We start from the raw sequence: 17,199 nt of genomic DNA on the forward strand, positions 1-17,199 counted from the left end.
CGTATCTTGCGTGAGGGGGCGCCGCGCTTCTCCCCATCGGCAGGGAGGCGGGGCCCGAGGCGCCCCAGCGCGCAGGCGCCGACCTCATGCTGAGCAACTTGTCTCGCGACGTGGCCCGCGCCGCCGTCCGCTGCGCTCGTACCCCCCGGCCACCCGAGGCTCGCACCGCCGCCGCCATGTCCCGGGGCCCGCGGACCACCTCAGGCTCCCCTATCCGGCCCGCCACCGTGCTGGGCACCATGGAGATGGGGCGCCGCATGGACGCGCTCGCCAGCGCCGCGGCAGTGCGCGCCTTCCTGGAGCGCGGCCACACTGAGCTGGACACGGCCTTCATGTACAGCGACGGCCAGTCCGAGAGCATCCTGGGCGGCCTGGGGCTCGGGCTGGGCGGCGGCGACTGCAAAGGTAACTTCTGGCGCCCGCGCACCGACCGCCTGTCCTCTCCCTGCACCGTGCAGTGCAGACCCGTCCCGCAGGACGCTGACCCGACCCCAGCCACGCGCCCGCCGCGGTCAGGGCCGACAGCTTCGCCCCGCCCCCGGGGCGCCCACCTCCCCTGGCCATCCCGCAGCTCTGTGAACACCGCGCGCCTCAAGTCCCTTGCACATCCAGCCCCGACAGCTGAACAGCGTTTTCTCCTGACCACCTTCCCCTCCGCTTCTTCGTCTGGGGATTGCAACTCTGTAACCCCTGAGCCTGATCTAGTCCTTGGCTTCCTACCCCAGTTGCTTTCTTAGTGCACCTCTCTGCGGCACTGGTCTCCAGAGCTATGCCGTACCCCCCTCCAACCCTGCCAGGTGCCCATAACCGGTCCCCAGGCGCTCTGCCTATGCCCCTCTCCCCATTGTCCTCAACGCCCATGCGCTCCCCGAGAGCCCTTTTCTCATCCAGGTCTTTCATCAGTCCCCAGACTTTGCTCTGTTCAGTTGGCAGTACGCCTGGCTCTCTCAGGGAGAGCTGTAGCATTGCCATAGACCGGGCTGGGGGAGCAGGCGTGGTGGGGTAAAGAGTGGGGAGGCGTGAGGTAAGGTAAGGCATTTCTGTCCACTCCTGTAGCCTTATGCCAGCTTCTTATGGAGCTATAGGAGGGAAAGTGTCTCTAACCCACCCGCAGGGAGCTCAGAGGCTAGTGGGGAAGATTGAAGCAAATAATTGCAGAGGAGCGTAGAAGAGGAAGCACTTTTAGGGAAGGCATGATGGGGCCAGGCAGAGGCCCTAGGGAAGGCTCAGAGAACACTGAGGCTGGGCCTTCAAGGAACAATAGTAGTTTGCTGGGCAGAGCATGAGTCAGAGGGTTATGAGAGGCTGAGGGCATAGCTGTGCCAAGACTGGTGTGTGGATGGCCAGGAGGCAGGTGTGCTTGAGTGGAGGATGTGTGTGTGGAGGGATGGTCCCTCATCAGCCTGATGCCACTGGAAGTGCCTAGGAGGGTGCCTGGCACATGGTGGGACCCAGTGAAGTCAGCTGATACTATTACTGCCACACTCTGCCTCCTCTTTTCCATCCTGAGACTCTTTCTTCCCAGCCCTTGTGTCAGGGGCGTCCCCCTCTGGGTCCTCCTTAGATTCATAGCTTGGTGGATCTGGAGGAACAGACTTGGGAATGTGCATCTCAGACCCACACTCTCTCGTTCACCTGGGTGCCTCTTGTGACTAATGAAGATCTTATTCCTGAATTGGTTTCTCCCCCTCCAGTCCTTCCCTGCTTCTTTCTCTGAGGCCAGGCACTCACAGAGTCAAAGTCCTCAGGTCAGACCCGAGGCAAGGTTCACACCAAGAATGCAGGGGGATTGAGAAATGTGGGGAATGGAAAAAATCTGGATGAGAAGCTGAGAGACTTGGTCTCTCCAACATCCAAGTGGTCTGATGACTCCCTCCCCTCTGGATTACTGAGTTGCGTTTGCCAGGTATGGAAAGTGCAGGATCCAGAGAGCCAGCGTTCTCTTTTTTTAATATAAAAATTTATTTACTTATGGCTGTATTGGGTCTTCATTGCTGTGCACGGGCTTTCTCTAGTTGCAGAAAGCGGGGGCTACTCTTCGTTGCGGTGCGCGGGCTTCTCATTGTGGTGGCTTCTCTTGTTGCGGAGCGCGAGCTGTAGGCACGCAGGCTTCAGTAGTTGTGGTGGGCTCAGTAGTTGTGGCTCGCGGGCTCTAGAGCTCAGGCTCAGTTGTTGTGGCGCACGGGCTTAGTCACTCTGCAGCATGTGGAATCTTCCCCAGCCAGGGCTCGAACCTGTGTCCCTTTGATTGGCAGGCAGATTCTTAACCACTGTGCCACCAGGGAATCCCCCAGAGAGCCAGCATTCTTTACAGCACTTCCAAGCTGCTTGCATGGCAGAACACTCTCCTGTTCTCATGGGGAGTGTGTCTCTACAGTGGGTATGCAGATGTGCACGCTTCCAGGCGTCTGGAAGGAGAGGGGGGAGACTGTCACTGCCTTCTGCTCATTTTGCCTTCTACCTCTCTCTGAAATGGATCTGCCAGTGGTTATGTTCAGCAGCTGCATCTTCCCTGAATTCCTGCAGCAGCCTCTTTACTTGTCCCCCTGTCTTCAGGCCTGCCCCCTCGACGTCTCCCTCTATATGGCAACGAGAGCGAACACAGCTGACCAGTTCACTCATAAAACCTTTGAATGATGGTATTTGAGGAAACCCGTTGGGATTAGGTCTGGACCTCCTTCTCTTGTCTCATGTACCACTGCTCCCTGCCTAGAGTTTATAGCTCAGAGTTGCACGTATGGCCTTCACGTACCATGCTTTCTTGCCTTTGTGACTTTGTCCAAGTTCCCATCCTTCGGAATGTGCTTCCCACCCTTCCCTGTTGGCTGGGACTCTTCTTTTTTTTTTTTTTTGGCCGCGCTGTGCAGCATGCGGGATCTTAGTTCTCCGAACAGGGATTGAACCCATGCCCCCTGCAGTGGAAGTGCAGAGTCTTAACCACTGGACCACCAGGGAAGTCCCAGGATGCTTTTTTGGAGACTCAACCTGTGGGGTCAGGAAGCCCTCCCTGGAATTCCCAGGTTGGCCACATATGTCTCCTCTGGGCTCTACTGCACTTACATCTTGTAACATCACCTTCTAGCTTGTGACCTCCTTGAGGGCAGAAATTGAGTGTTTAGTTCATCTCTGTGCGCTTGGCCTCTACTGCAAGGCTTGACACAGCTAGCAGTTTGGTGACTAATATAGCAGCAGTGAACACTGGGAACTCGCACATGAGACATTATTGGATCCTCTTGCTCTCCCTGTGAAGACAGTTCCATTGTTATCATCCCCATTTTATAGATTAGAGAACTGAAACTCAGAGAACTCAAGTAATTTAGCCAGGGTCACATGGCTAGTAAGTGGTTACAATAAGTTTCTTAACCATTACATTCTTCCCACAAAGTGAAAATCGCTACCAAGGCCAATCCCTGGGAAGGGAAGTCGCTGAAGCCTGACAGCCTCCGGTCCCAGCTGGAGACGTCACTGAAGCGGCTGCAGTGTCCACACGTTGACCTCTTCTATCTACACGCACCGGACCACGGCACCCCCGTGGAAGAGACACTGCGTGCCTGCCACCAGCTGCACCAGGAGGTGAGGGCGGCCCCCCAGCTCCTCTGCTTGGCCTGTCGTTGCCCAGGAGAGTGGAGGCTCCAGGGCTGTCCCAGAGCAGAGCTGGGGACAGACCCCACTCCCAGGGTCCCCAGCCGGTCTCTCCTTCCTGGTGTTCTGGGCTGCAGTGGGTTCTGACCTTGGCCTCTCCCCCGCAGGGCAAGTTTGTGGAGCTTGGCCTCTCCAACTATGCCGCCTGGGAAGTGGCCGAGATCTGTACCCTATGCAAGAGCAATAACTGGATCCTGCCCACCGTGTACCAGGTGAGGCCAGGGCTGCGGAGGCCTCTGTCTCCTGGGTGCCTGCTGATGCCTGGTCCTCGTGGCTCCCCCCTCCCTGTGCCCTCTCCATACCAGCCATTCCCCTGCTCTACAGGATGGTGGCTCCCGGGTACCCTCAGCCTGGCAAACAGGCGCCTGCTCCCTCTGGCCCAGGCTCCCCTTCCTGCCTGCTTCTCGCTCTGCAGTCAGCCTGGAACACTCCCCACTGCTTCTCGTGGGAACGAGTGCCCAGGTCTCGCTTAGATGCCTCTTCCTCTGGAAGCCTTTCTCAACAGCCCAGCGGGGCCTCCCATCTCCAAACCCTATCTTCATACATTGAGCAAGTATTTGGGAGAATCTGCTATGATCACCAAACCCACCTTTATGTGATCACCTGACCTCTGTCTTTGTTTTTAACTTGACTCTAACGTCTCTTGGAAGCAGAGACCTTGCTAGATACGCTGGTGTTTGGGAACTCCAGCACACAACTGGTGCCTACAGATATGTGGGGAATGACATATCCCGTCCACTGTCCCTTCCTGGGGCCCAGCACCATCTCCCCATCGCCCAGCCACCACTGGTGATGTTGGAAATCATTGCTGAAGTCCTGGGCAGGTTTTGACTGAAGGTTTTTAAAGAAGACTGGGGTCCCCTGACCCGTGCACCCTCTCCAGCTGGCCCTTCTGCCCGCAGGGCATGTACAACGCCACTACCCGGCAGGTGGAGACAGAGCTCTTCCCCTGCATCAGGCACTTTGGACTGAGGTTCTACGCCTACAACCCTTTGGCTGGTATGGGATATGGGCTGCTGTGGGGACAGGCTCCCCTCCCAGGTCCCGGGGGGCATTTCTGGTCCTGTTTCTCCCTATTCCTGACCCAGGGGATACCCGGCCCCAGACCTGGGAAGCAGGGAAGGGTTTGACAAGAGGCTGGGCTGGGTCCTCCGTCCCTCCTGGGTCCCCCACCATCACCCCCACTTCCGGTCCAGAGCAGCCTCTGGGAGCAGTGCCAGGGGATCTGATTACAGCCTTCCCGCAGGGGGCCTGCTGACCGGCAAGTACAAGTATGAGGACAAGGACAGGAAGCAACCTGTGGGCCGCTTCTTTGGGACCAATTGGGCAGAGGTCTACAGGAATCGGTGAGCTGGGGATGGGCTGCATCAGGGTGGGAGGAGTGGGAGGGGGGTCCCCTTTATCTGAAATGGAGGAGTTCTAGGCTGCTTTCCTGGGTCTCCAAGCCATCCCTTGCTGCCTGGACCTACCTCTTTTGATTCCTAGAGGAATTATGAAGCCCTCTATAGGGTTTCTTCTTGTTTTCTTGGGACCTCCGTGAGGAATGAGGATCCCTGGACCTTATGCCAGGTCTTCCAAGTCATTGCTCCGCCCCGAGGAGTGCTCGTCACCTGCAGATGGGGAAGGAGAGGGCCCTGGATGGAGGCTCAGCAGTCCTGGGGCCGAGCCATACCCCTGTACTTGCTGCCTATTTCCCTAGGTAAAGTAAGGGCAGGCTTTGAGTTCTCAGGGGTAAAGATGTCATTGAGGTTTCTGGTGAGGGAGCCAGCATCCTGGGTGTTTCAATAAGGCAGGAAACCCATTGCTAGAGGGGATACCAGCCCCTCCACGCTGCAGGATTGGGGTGAGCGCAGCTCTCCTGTTTGACTCTTTGTCGGTGGCCCCCAGTGTGACCCCATGGTCCTGACCCCTGTGCTATCCTCCCCACCTGCTCAGCTTCTGGAAGGAACACCACTTCAAGGCCATTGCCCTGGTGGAGAAGGCCCTGCAGGCTGCATATGGCCCCAGCGCCCCCAGCATGACCTCGGCCGCCCTCCGGTGGATGTACCACCACTCACAGCTCCAGGTAACCCATCGTTGCTGGAAGCCCCACTTCTGCTCCCTTCGGGAAGCCAGCATTACCTTCAGGTGATTTCTAAGTAGTTTTTCCCTCTGAAATTTCTCTTTGTTCCAGTTTTCATGGCAGCCTTCCTGTTGTTCTGAGTAGCTGTCCAAGTGCCAGGCCCTATGATGAGGGCTTTCGTAACGTGGGTTGAATTATCACCTAGGCCTGATGAAGTGTGATTATTCCAGTTTTACTGATAAGCAAACTGGGGTTCATACAGCTGTGAAAGGGTTAGAAAATTATCACAGATTTGACCTGAAAACCCACTGGTCTGGCTCCTCTGGGGGAAGGTGGGGTTTCCCTCTGTCTTTGGTGTCCCCTGTCTTCCTGGCTAAAATTTTTCTCCAGCGTCAGCCTTACATAGTTGCATAGTCTCTGACATGTATAATAGTAGGTTTTCAATAAGTGGGAGCTCAATGCTTTGCATAATTTCTCATTCCCATAGCCACGCTGAAAATTGAGAAGATTTGAGTCTCAGGGGGGTTAAATAGCTAAACCTAGTTTACACAGCTGCTGAGTGGCAGAACTGGGCTCTGAACTTCGGTCTGAATGGGGATGAGCAGTGTGGCAGCAGGAGGAAGGAAGACAGGGTTTGGGGTCACATAGTTACAGGTGTTGAAGGTACCTTAAGTGCTTTCTAGAACTATGTAGAGTATAAAGTTAAAAAATCAGGTCCCAATTTTTGGCTGGGGCAAGGCTGTGGGTGGAGTGGGGGGAGCGTGTGTGACCGGGGTCACTGTGGTGCGCTAGTGTGTTGACGTCTGGCCGTCTCCCCTTGCAGGGTGCCCACGGGGACGCGGTCATCCTGGGCATGTCCAGCCTGGAGCAGCTGGAACAGAACTTGGTGGCCACTGAAGAAGGGCCCCTAGAGCCAGCCATCGTGCAGGCCTTTGATCACGCCTGGCACCTGGTTGCCCATGAATGTCCCAGCTACTTCCGCTAGGCCCCAACACAGCTCAAGCTGCCCAAGGTTTCTTCCTTTTCTGTCACCTCTTCTACTCTCTCCCCCTGGCCGGTCTTTGCCTTAAGCTGATTTAGCATGGTCTTTCTCCATTGTCTGGATCCATGCATTATTTTTCTAGATCCCTGCCTCACTCCCAGTTGCCTTCACAATGTGTAAAGGCTGGGGCTGAGCCCCATTCATGCATTTCCCATCTGAATAAAGCAGGCACTTGACCTGGCTGTAGCCCAGGCCCGGAGTGAAGCCCCCAGATTTGTCTCCTCAACTGCTTACGACTTGTTTCCACCCTGCCTGGGGGCTTCCTGCCAAAGGGGTAGAACCATGAGCTGGAGTCATCTAAAGGCAGAGGCAGTGGGAGGGTCTTCCCAGCCTCCTGCCCTGAACCCAGCCTAACCCCTCAACAGCCAGGCTGCAGGTGGCCCTCACGCTTCTACGTGCGACAGAAGAAAAGAGGGTCATATGCCCTGAGGTAGATTTTCTCTCATTCAGAATTACCTCATTAAATACTTAGAAATGGAATAATTTGGGCAAAAACCTACCGTTAGCGTCACCACAAAGAAGAATAAAACCTTCCAGGATGCTGTGGGACATTTTAACACACACCCATTTCAGCAGCGGCTTTACTCTTAGCTAAAGCTTCCTTTCTTCTGGTCTTCCACAGATTCTCAGCTCTGCTGCTGGGCCTCCTTTTGGTGGTAGTGGGTGTGGGCAGCCAGGACGCCCATTTCCCTCAGCAAATCCCTACCCCAAGTAAGGGCACCCAAGTCTGGAGAAGAAATGAAATCCCAGGTCCAGTGATTGCTGTTTGAACATTCCCAGGACAGAAAAATCACACCCTGGGCGAGAGGTAGGGTGTGGGCCAGGCAGCAGCAGTAGGCAGCATTTGGACCAGTCTCTTCAAGTGATGAAAGGGGCTCAACCTGGAAATGCAGACAAAACCACCAATCAAAGACTGTTCAAAGGAAAGTCCTACTTGCCTTCTAGAAGGAGACACCTTTCAGATGAAGTTTTATTATTTGGAGTGAAGACACCCTCCTTTGTCTTCACCCATAATAAAATGGATGCTTCCCCAGTGGGGTAATATCAGTTATTACCCCACTCATGTTAATAATAGTATCAGTTATTGTACAACAAGCCACCCCAAAATTGAGTTGCTTAAGAAGACAAAATCTGAAATTGACCTAATAAGGTTCAGTTCAAGCCCTATCAAAACCCCAGCTGGATTTTTTTTTTTTTTTACAGAAATTGGCAAAATTTTTAAAAAATTCATATGGAGATTCAAGGGATACAGAATAGCCAAAACAAATTTAAACAAGAACAAAGTCCTCCAATTCCTGATTTCAAAGCTTACTACAAAGCTACAGAATAAAAGCAGTATGGGACTGGCATAAGGGTAGACATATAGATCGATGGAACAGAATTGAGAGTCCAGAAGTAAGCCCATAATAGCTAAAAAATAGAGACAGCCCAGATGTCCATCAGTGGATGAATGGATAAATAAAGAGTGGTATATCCATACCATGGACTATTATTTGGCGATAAAAAAGAATGAAGTAATGAAACATCTACAATGTGGATGAACCTTGAAGATGTTAACCCAAGTGAAAGATGACAGTTCCAAAAGGCCTCATATTGTGTGAGCTGATGTGCGTGAAATGTCTGAAATAGGCAAATCTATTAGAGACAGAAAGTAGATTAGTGGTTACCTAAGGCTGAGGGGGGGTTGGGAGGAAATGGAGATTAACTGATAAGGAGTACAGGTTTCTTTGGGGGGTGATGAAAATGCTCTAAAGTTGATTGTGATGGTTGTACAATGCTGAATACACTAAGAAAAAAAAAAACATTGAATTGTACACTTTAAATGGGTGTATAGGGACTTCCCTGGTGGTGCAGTGGTTAAGAAATCACCCGCCCATGCAGGGGACACAGGCTTGATCCCTGATTCTGGAAGATCCCACATGCCGTGGAGCAGTTAAGCCCATGCACCATAACTACTGCGCCTGCACTCTAGAGCCCGTGAGCCACAACTGCTGAGCCCACGTGCCACAACTACTGAAGCCTGCACGCCTAGAGTCTGTGCTCCACAACAGGAGAAGCCACCACAATGAGAAGCCCGTGCACCACAACGAAGAGTAGCCCCTGCTCGCCGCAACTAGAGAAACCCTGTACGCAACAACGAAGACCCAACGCAGCCAAAAATAAAAATAAATAAAATAAATGGGTGTATAATAATGTGGATTATGTCTCAATAAAGCTATTTTTTTAAAAAAAAAAAAACCACACACAGTCATTTAGCTCAGAAGTCTGCTGTTTGTCAGGACTCAGTGGGGAATACTCATCTGTTCCCCTGTGTCTGAGAAGTGCCGTTACAGCTGGAGGCTAAAATCACCTGCAGGCTAATTCACATGTCTTAACAATTAATGCTGATTGTCAGCTGTTGTCATCACTTACATATGACCCCTCCATGTGGCCTGGGCTTCCCCACAGCATGTGCTGCTGGCTTCCAAGGGCAGGCATCCCTCTTGCCTCATGGAGGAGTGTCTGAGTTATGTTGTAAAAAGAGGATGTGAGAGAAACAGATGGTCATCTTTGGAAGATAAACTCTTTCTCAGGGAGCAATGGTCCTATGTGGTCAAGTCAAGAAGATGAGCCACCTGACTGGTCAGGAGACCTTCAGTCCCGAGTGTCTCCATCAGGGATGCGTCATCTGCTAGGTCATTTCCCATCTGTTAGATCCTTTTGGGGAGAGTATCTCATACATATTTGATGGTCACTTGAATTCAGCCATTTCATTACTAAAGAGCTTTTTCTTTTTTCTTTTTTAATATTATTTATTTTGGTTGCACTGGGTCTTAGTTGCAGCACGCAAGATCTTTAGTTGTGGCATGTGGACTTCTTAGTTGTGGCATACAGACTTAGTTGCAGCATGAATGCAAGATCTAGTTCCCCAACCAGAGATCGAACCCAGGCTCCCTGCATTGGGAGCATGGAGTCTTACCCACTGGGCCACCAGGGAAGTCCCTACTAAAGAACTTTTTCAAAAGACAAAGGAACAGAGTTGGATCTGGAAAGTGACAAACATACTTAACCAACCTCAAAAACTAGAGACTTGTGTACCATATAGAAGACCAGAAAAATGAGTTGGTATAGATTTTGTATACTCGAATCAATGTGACAGAAAGGGGACTCCTGAAGTTAAAGGCTCGAGGGAGGGCATCTGGCTGACCTATGTGCTTCCTCTGCATTCTGGCCTGCTTGTTACTAGTGGTTGTGATGGTTAATTCACCAGTGTCTCAAATTTGCATTCTGAATACATTTTAGAAGCAGTAAGGAAGGTCGGAATGTCAAGATCCTTAATTGCTTATGAGAAAATACATTTCTCCTCCATATGTTTTTATTTTTTAATTTTTTTTAACACCCCTTCTGCCTCAGCACTCTTCTAGGTATAATAAAACAACCCTGACTTTCCCAACTTTCACACAAGAAGCTTTTTGAAAATCTTTATTGCTTCCCAAGAATCTTTCCAATTCCATATTGGAGAGACTTGTACTTAATAACAAATGCTCTTACTAGGGATATTAATAGTAATAGTAAATACCAGTTGTTAAAGAATTTTCTTGTGGTTGTTATCAAAGTGGAAAATGGCATTGTAGGAGTAGAGAATGATCAATGAATATACGAGTAAGTCAATATTCTGTAGTCTCATGATAATATAAGGAAAACTTAATTCCACTGTGGTCTGTATCAGAGGTCAGCAATCTTTTCTGTAAAGGGCCAGGTAGTAAGTATTTTATATTTTGTGGGTGTCAGTCCATTTGGGCTGCTAAAACAAAATACAACAGATTGAGTAGCTTATAAACAGTAGACATTTCTCAGTTTTGGAGGCTAGAAGTGTAAGATGAAGGCATCAGCAGATTTGGTGTCTGGTGAGACCCTGCTTTCTGGTTCATAGGCAGCCATCTTCTTGCTGTGTTCTCATTTGGCAGAAGGGGTAAGGGAGCTCTGTGGGGTTTCTTTTATAAGGGCACTAATCCCACTCATGAGGACTCCACCCTCATAACCTAAGAATTTCCCAAAGGCCCCACCTCCTGATACCATCACTTTGGTGATTAGATCAACATGTGAATTTGTATAGTGACTATTATAAGTGCCACCCAACCAATTAATGGATTAGCCCTAAACTAACCCACAAACATTCAGTCCATATCAGCAGGCCATATGTTCTCTGTTGCAGTGATTCAACTCTGCCTTTGTAGTGAGGAAGCAGCCACAGGTGATAAGTAAATAGATACGGCTTTTTTCCAAATTTCCAATAAAACTTTATTTGTGAAAACTGGCAGTGAGTCAGATTTGGCCCATGGGCAATAGTTTGCAGACTCCTGGTCTATACTGTATGAATTGAATTACATAGTGATAGAGAGCTTCTAACAGTGAAATTGTAAGCCAGTTGCTCTCAAAATGTGGTCTCAGGGCCGGCAGCATCAGCGTCGTTGGGGAGCTTGTTAGAAATGCAAATTACTGTGCCTCATGCTTGACCTACTAAATCAGAAACTCTAGTGGGTGGGGCCCTGCAATTTGTTTTAAGCAGCCCTTCAGGTAATTCTGATGTACACTTGTTTGAGAACCACTGTTGGTTTTTAATTTAATAAGATTATTTTTAACAAACACTGTGATGCACGAAGATTTGTAAGTATATATACGGCCATTACAAAAACATGTTTATCTTCATTGTTGAACTTTATAACTGAATTTAAAATACCATTCACAGTAGTGTCACCTTCAACAAAAAGAACTTCCAAAAGCTTTACTTTGATTCCATGAATTGGGTGGAAAATTTTTAATTATTATTGGAATTGACTGATTTTCTATTTGAAGTATCTGACACTGATACAAAACTGGCATTATTTTCTATTTGTGAAGTATTTCTGTTCTTGATACCACACATCAGCAGCTGCTGCTTTACTCCTCTGACATGCATAAGAAATCGTAGAATGAAAAATGAGCGAATTTAATTGAGAAGAAGAATTATATAATCTAGATCAAAAGTTATACGTGAGGACTTCCCTGTTGGCACAGTGGTTAAGAATCCGCCTGCCAATGCAGAGGACACGGGTTCGAGCCCTGGTCTGGGAAGATCCCACATGCCGTGGAGCAACTAAGCCCGTGCGCCACAACTACTGAGCCCGCACGCCACAACTACTGAAGCCCACGCGCCTAGAGCCCATGCTCCGCAGCAAGAGAAGCAAGCCACCGCAATGAGAAGCCCGCGCACCACAACGAAGGGTAGCCCCCACTCGCTGCAACTAGAGAAAGCCCGCGCGCAGCAACGAAGACCTAACGCAGACAAAAAAAAAAAAAGTTATACATGATAAGAAAATAGACTTCCTACATTGTACAAGATAAATCATCATCTTTCACAACTAAAAATCCCTCATGCCGCAACTAAAGATCCCGCATGCTGCAATGAAGATCCACGTGCCGCAACTAAGACCCAGCGCAGCCAAATAAATATTTTTTCAAAAAAGATAAATCATCATCTTCTGACACAATCTTCTACTTTAAAAATTAGCAGTTATTTTGAGATGCTCACGCCACTTGTCTTAGTCTGTTTGGGCTGCTATAACAAAATAACAGACTGGGTGGCTTAAAAAACATTTATTTCTTACAGTTTTGGAGGCTGGAAGGTCCAAGATGAAGGTGCCAGCATATTCGGAGTCTGTGAGGACCTCTTCCTGGTTGGACATCCTCTTTTTACTGTGTCCTCACATGGCTAAGGAAGAGATCTCTAGTCTCTTCCCCTTCTTCTGAGGACACTAATTCCATCACGGGGGTGCCACTCTCACACCTGATCTAAACCTAGTCACTTCCCCAAGGCCCCACCTCCCAACACCATCACTTTAGCGTTAGGGTTTCAACATATGAATTTGGGGGGGATACAGACATTTAGTCTGTAACACCAGTTCAGGTTTGTGTTTTCTGCTTTTCACGTGGCCGGTGGTGGTGTTACATTCCCCATGGTAGATGGTAAATGTTAACGGATATACTACAAGCAAATTATATGTTTATTATCAACTTTCTTGAGAAATGGAAATCTAGTATTTAATATTTGATTAGCTAGGCATCTGGCCTTTCCGAACTGACAATTGCTTTGACTCTGATCCTTTGGCTAGCCCTGTTAGAATAATAGCTGTTCTGTGCTGATGTGCAAAGCCTGAGAAAAAAGCCTAGGTTTATGCTGAGGTTGAGGGAAAAAAGGATTCTCCCTAGAGGTTCCCCTCATGTAAAGTTATATTGCTACGGCTTGTTGTTAAAGGGATTGGTACTATGGCCTGAAACTGAACTTAATATGAGAGCTTTTGAGTATTTTGTCTGGCATACGGTGGTGATTCCCTTACTGAACTGCCTTGTTGATTAGTGCGTTTAGAATTATTTCCGCAAGGTGCAAATGCTTTGATGTGCTGGTTAGAAGCATTCATGATCCCTACGGAATTGCCTCCGTAAATTCAGCAGAAAGCGTTAAGGGGGATTGCCTATATTCCAAAGTCTTTACAAGTCAAAGAATTGTAACAGCACAACATACAGGAGAGAAACAAGTACCCTCTTCATTCAAGGATTGCTACCATGCTGTCTCTCAGTTTAATAGCCTTATCTCTGAAAAGAGACAGTTGTGCTTGGCAAGTCATTGTGGACAAATGGGGTTTAAGTAAAAAGTGGCCACTCTTGCTCCATCAGCAGAGAACATTGGTGATTGAATTGTTGCCACTACTGGCACTTGGTATGTGACCCTGGATTTTGCTGAAGTCTTCTTTTCTTTCACCTGGCAGTGTCTGCAGTACACATTCTCTTCCTTTCACTGGGTTATTTAAAATTCACCTGTATTATTTCATTAATTGGGGAAAAAAACACTTGTACAATTATATATGCTAATAGATGTCCAAACATCCCATTACAATAATGAAATTAAGCAGTATATTCCGATAGTGACCCTCTCATTGCATGCTATCCAAACACAGCTGGATAAAAATGAACAGGTCTCAAATGAGGACAAATCCAAGCCATATCCTTTAAGTAATCTTTATGTGGGGCTATTTAAGTAGCTTCCAAAGGCATTTCACAGCTTGTATAAGACAAATTATTACCTCATGGCCCCCAAACATGAAGGATAAAGCCTAACATTGCGAGACCTGAGGACAGCACATTCTAACCTGGAAATTCTATTAAATCTTCTGTATCAAGGTATCAGATAAACATCTGAATGTGAAAGGAGCCTCCTAAAGTAAAAAAGCTTTGAAAGTGTTCTAGATGGCAACAAATCAAGCTCTTCTTTTTATCCCATTCAAACCCCAAAGAATTATAGGTATTTATAATAATCACATCACTGCTTAGAGGCTTTGGCATTTAGACACTGCTGGTATTTGTTGTCCCCTGAACTTTGAACTTGATCCTTCTGGTGCACAGTGCATACCCTTTGAGCTAATCTATTACTAGAGGCTAATAAAGAAATTGTCTTATTTAAAAGGAAGCTCTGGGGACTTCCCTGGTGGCGCAGTGGTTAAGAATCCACCTGCCAATGCAGGGGACATGGGTTCAACCCCTGGCCTGGGAAGATCCCACGTGCTGCGGAGCAACTAAGCCCGTGTGCCACAGCTACTGAGCCTATGCTCTAGAGCCCACAAGCCTCAACTACTGAGCCCACGTGCCACAACTACTGAAGCCCGCGTGCCTAGAGCCTGTGCTCCGCAACAAAGAGAAGCCACGGCAATGAGAAGCCCGTGCATCACAACGAAGAGTAGCCCCTGCTCGCAGCAACTAGAGAAAGACCGCGGGCAGCGACAAAGACCCAACGCAGCCAAGAATAAATAAATAAATCTATTTAAAAAAAAAAAAGGAAGCTCTACCTGCTGTATAAAATAAATAAATAAAAGGAAGCTCTAATTCTCCAATTCAACATTCTCATCCTTAATAAGTTCTTTCTGAATCAAAACCATGTAAGTTGGGTCATGTCCAAAAAAGAATTATTGTGATGTATTAGAAGATCCAGTCAAGGACAAAGCCTGGTCCTTAGGTATTTTCATGAATAAGCAGTTGTCCACCCTATAGAGACAGAGAATATCTCAACTTCTGCTTTACCCAGATGAATGGCGCTATGGATCCTTAGGTACAAGACTTGTCCAGTGATAAGAAAGCATGATTCAGACAGTGGAGTAATGTAGCCACCAACCGTGATGGTAAGCTAATTGTTTTTTTTAATTATTTTAATTTTACCTATTCTCATGGGGAATGTATCTCATTGTGGTTTTAATTTGTGTTTAGGAATAATATAAATCTTTAACAACCAGGTTTATTGAGGTATAACTTACATACAATAAAATTCACCAATTTTAAATGTGTAGTTGGTCCCTTATCTACTTTGTAGTCAATTACATCCCTCAAACTCTGCTCCTAGAAACCACTACTCTGCTTTCTGTCACTATTAATTTGCCTTTTCTAGAATTTTATAAAAGTGGAATCATGTAATACGTAGTCTTTTGTGTCTGGATTCTTTCACTTAGCATGATTTTTTTTTTTCCCTGCCACGTGGCATGTGGGATCTTAGTTCCCGGACCAGGGATCGAACCTGTGCCCCCTGCCGTGGAAGTGTGGAGTCCTAACCACTGGACCGCCAGGGAAGTCCCATAGCATGATATTTCTGAGATTCATCCATGTTGTTGTGTATACCAGTAGTTCATTCCTTTTTATTGCTGATTATATCATATTCCATTGTATGGGTATACCACAAGTTAATTGGTTGTTTCCAGTTTGGGGCTCTTGTGAATGAGCTGACATAAACATTTGTGTGTAAGTATTTGAACGTATGATTTTATTTTTCTTTGGTACACATCTAGAAGTGGGAGTGCTAAATCATATGTAAAGTGTATTTGACTTTATTTTTTAACATGCCAAAATGACCTCTGCTTACAGGAAGATGAAATAGACATACTTTTCCTTATTCCTCCTACTAAGTACAAATAAAAACCCTGGACACCATGCATAACACAAACATGAGACGACTCTGAAAGGCAGAAAGGAGAACCCAGACTAGCTAGCGACCTCAGTACCCAAGGAATGACAGAGGTGAGTTTCCTAAGTTTTCTTTTTCCTTATATATCCCAAACTCAGAGCTGACAAAGCCAACAACCTGGAAATGCTGACTGCCATAGACAGAAAAAGCACCAACAAAAGCCTGCTTTCTCTAGCCAAAGAACTAGGAAAGGGGCATCCTGGCAAGACAGAAAAGTGTACTCCAGCCAAATGTCGTAGAATAAAAACTGTGGCCTCCCTTACTATCACTCATGCCAGCAAATACTGAGAAAAGAAGGAAGTGGTGCAACAATTTTTCAAGTGCTGAAAGAAAAGAATCATCAACCCAGAATCCTATACCCAGCAAATATGTCCTTCTGGAATGAAGGGGGAATCAAGACATTCTCAGATGAAGAAAAACTACAACTTTGTGGTCAGCAGATCCACACTAAGTGAATAGCTAAAGGAAGTTCTCTAAACAAACAAACAAACAAATAGAAAATGATGAAAGAGGGAATCTTGGAGCATCAGGAAGGAAGCAAAAACATGGTAGCAGAATACAGGTAAATAAAATAGGTCTTCCTTCTCTTAAGTTTTCGAAATTACATTTGATGGTTGAAGCAAAAATTATAACACTGATGTGGTTCTAACTGCATGTAGAAGAAATATTTAAGACTATTATAAACAGAGGAGAGTGAAGGAATGGAAAGGGAGTTAAGGTTTCTACGCTTAAACTTGTAAAATGGTGCCACCAGGTGATTGTTGCTCTAGAGCAATCTTAAAGAGCGATACAGGTACTTCCCTGGTGGCGCAGTGGTTAAGAATCCGCCTGCCAGTGCAGGGGACATGGGTTTGATCCCTGGTCCGGGAAGATTCCACATGCCACGAAGCAACTAAGCCCGTGTACCACAACTACTGGGCCCGAGTTCCACAACTACTGAGCCTGCATGCCTAGAGCCTGCGAGCCACAACTACTGAAGCCCACATGCCTAGAGCACATGCTCTGCAACAGGAGAAGCCACCACAGTGAGGAGCCTGTGCACCACAACGAAGAGTAGCCCCCACTCGCCGCAACTAGAGAAAGCCCACGCGCAGCAACAAAGACCCAACAGAGCCAAAAATAAATAAATAAAATAAATTTATTTTTTAAAAAGCTATACAAAGAGAAATACTCAAAAACACTGTAATTAAATCAGAATATAATTCTTTAAAAAATGTTCAGTTAACCTACAGGAAAGCATTAAAAAAAAGAAGAAACAAACAAAAATCTGAGACTAAGGAATTCCCTGGTGGTCCAGTGGTTAAGACTCCATGCTTCCACTGCAGGGTGCCTGGGTTCAATCCTGGTCGGGGAACTAAAGCCATGTGGTGTGGGGGGGGAAAAAATAAAGAGAATAAAACAAAACCAAAAATAAAATGGCAGACTTAAGCC

At 47.5% G+C, this 17,199-nt stretch overlaps 1 protein-coding gene across 2 annotated transcripts; it reads left to right on the forward strand.

Moving 5' to 3' along the window:
• Nucleotides 1–14: 14 nt before the first annotated feature.
• On the forward strand, nt 15–8,650 carry AKR7A2 (aldo-keto reductase family 7 member A2). 2 transcript variants are annotated; one of them, XM_024749942.1, is made up of 8 exons: nt 15–405; nt 3,386–3,573; nt 3,750–3,854; nt 4,545–4,641; nt 4,889–4,988; nt 5,578–5,707; nt 6,528–6,716; nt 8,628–8,650. In XM_024749942.1, the coding sequence occupies exons 1-7, from the start codon at nt 87–89 to the stop codon at nt 6,687–6,689; spliced, it is 1,101 nt and encodes a 366-aa protein (XP_024605710.1). In that variant the 5' UTR covers nt 15–86; the 3' UTR covers nt 6,690–6,716; nt 8,628–8,650. The 2 variants fall into 2 exon arrangements, with proteins under 2 accessions (XP_024605710.1, XP_024605708.1); XM_024749940.1 differs by lacking the exon at nt 8,628–8,650 and adding an exon at nt 7,369–7,993.
• Nucleotides 8,651–17,199: the final 8,549 nt, after the last annotated feature.

This window comes from Neophocaena asiaeorientalis, unplaced genomic scaffold, assembly GCF_003031525.2.
Source record: "Neophocaena asiaeorientalis asiaeorientalis breed wild unplaced genomic scaffold, Neophocaena_asiaeorientalis_V1.1 scaffold275, whole genome shotgun sequence".
NCBI lineage: Eukaryota > Metazoa > Chordata > Mammalia > Artiodactyla > Phocoenidae > Neophocaena > Neophocaena asiaeorientalis.

What these genes read in the sequence shown, in the direction of transcription:
- AKR7A2 (XM_024749942.1), top strand. Translation starts at nt 87, where the DNA reads ATGCTGAGCAACTTGTCTCGCGACGTGGCCCGCGCCGCCGTCCGCTGC. An exon ending in GGGCGGCGGCGACTGCAAAG is followed by an intron (nt 406 to 3,385) that starts GTAACTTCTGGC and finishes CTTCCCACAAAG; the next exon opens with TGAAAATCGCTACCAAGGCC. An exon ending in CGCCTACAACCCTTTGGCTG is followed by an intron (nt 4,642 to 4,888) that starts GTATGGGATATG and finishes GCCTTCCCGCAG; the next exon opens with GGGGCCTGCTGACCGGCAAG.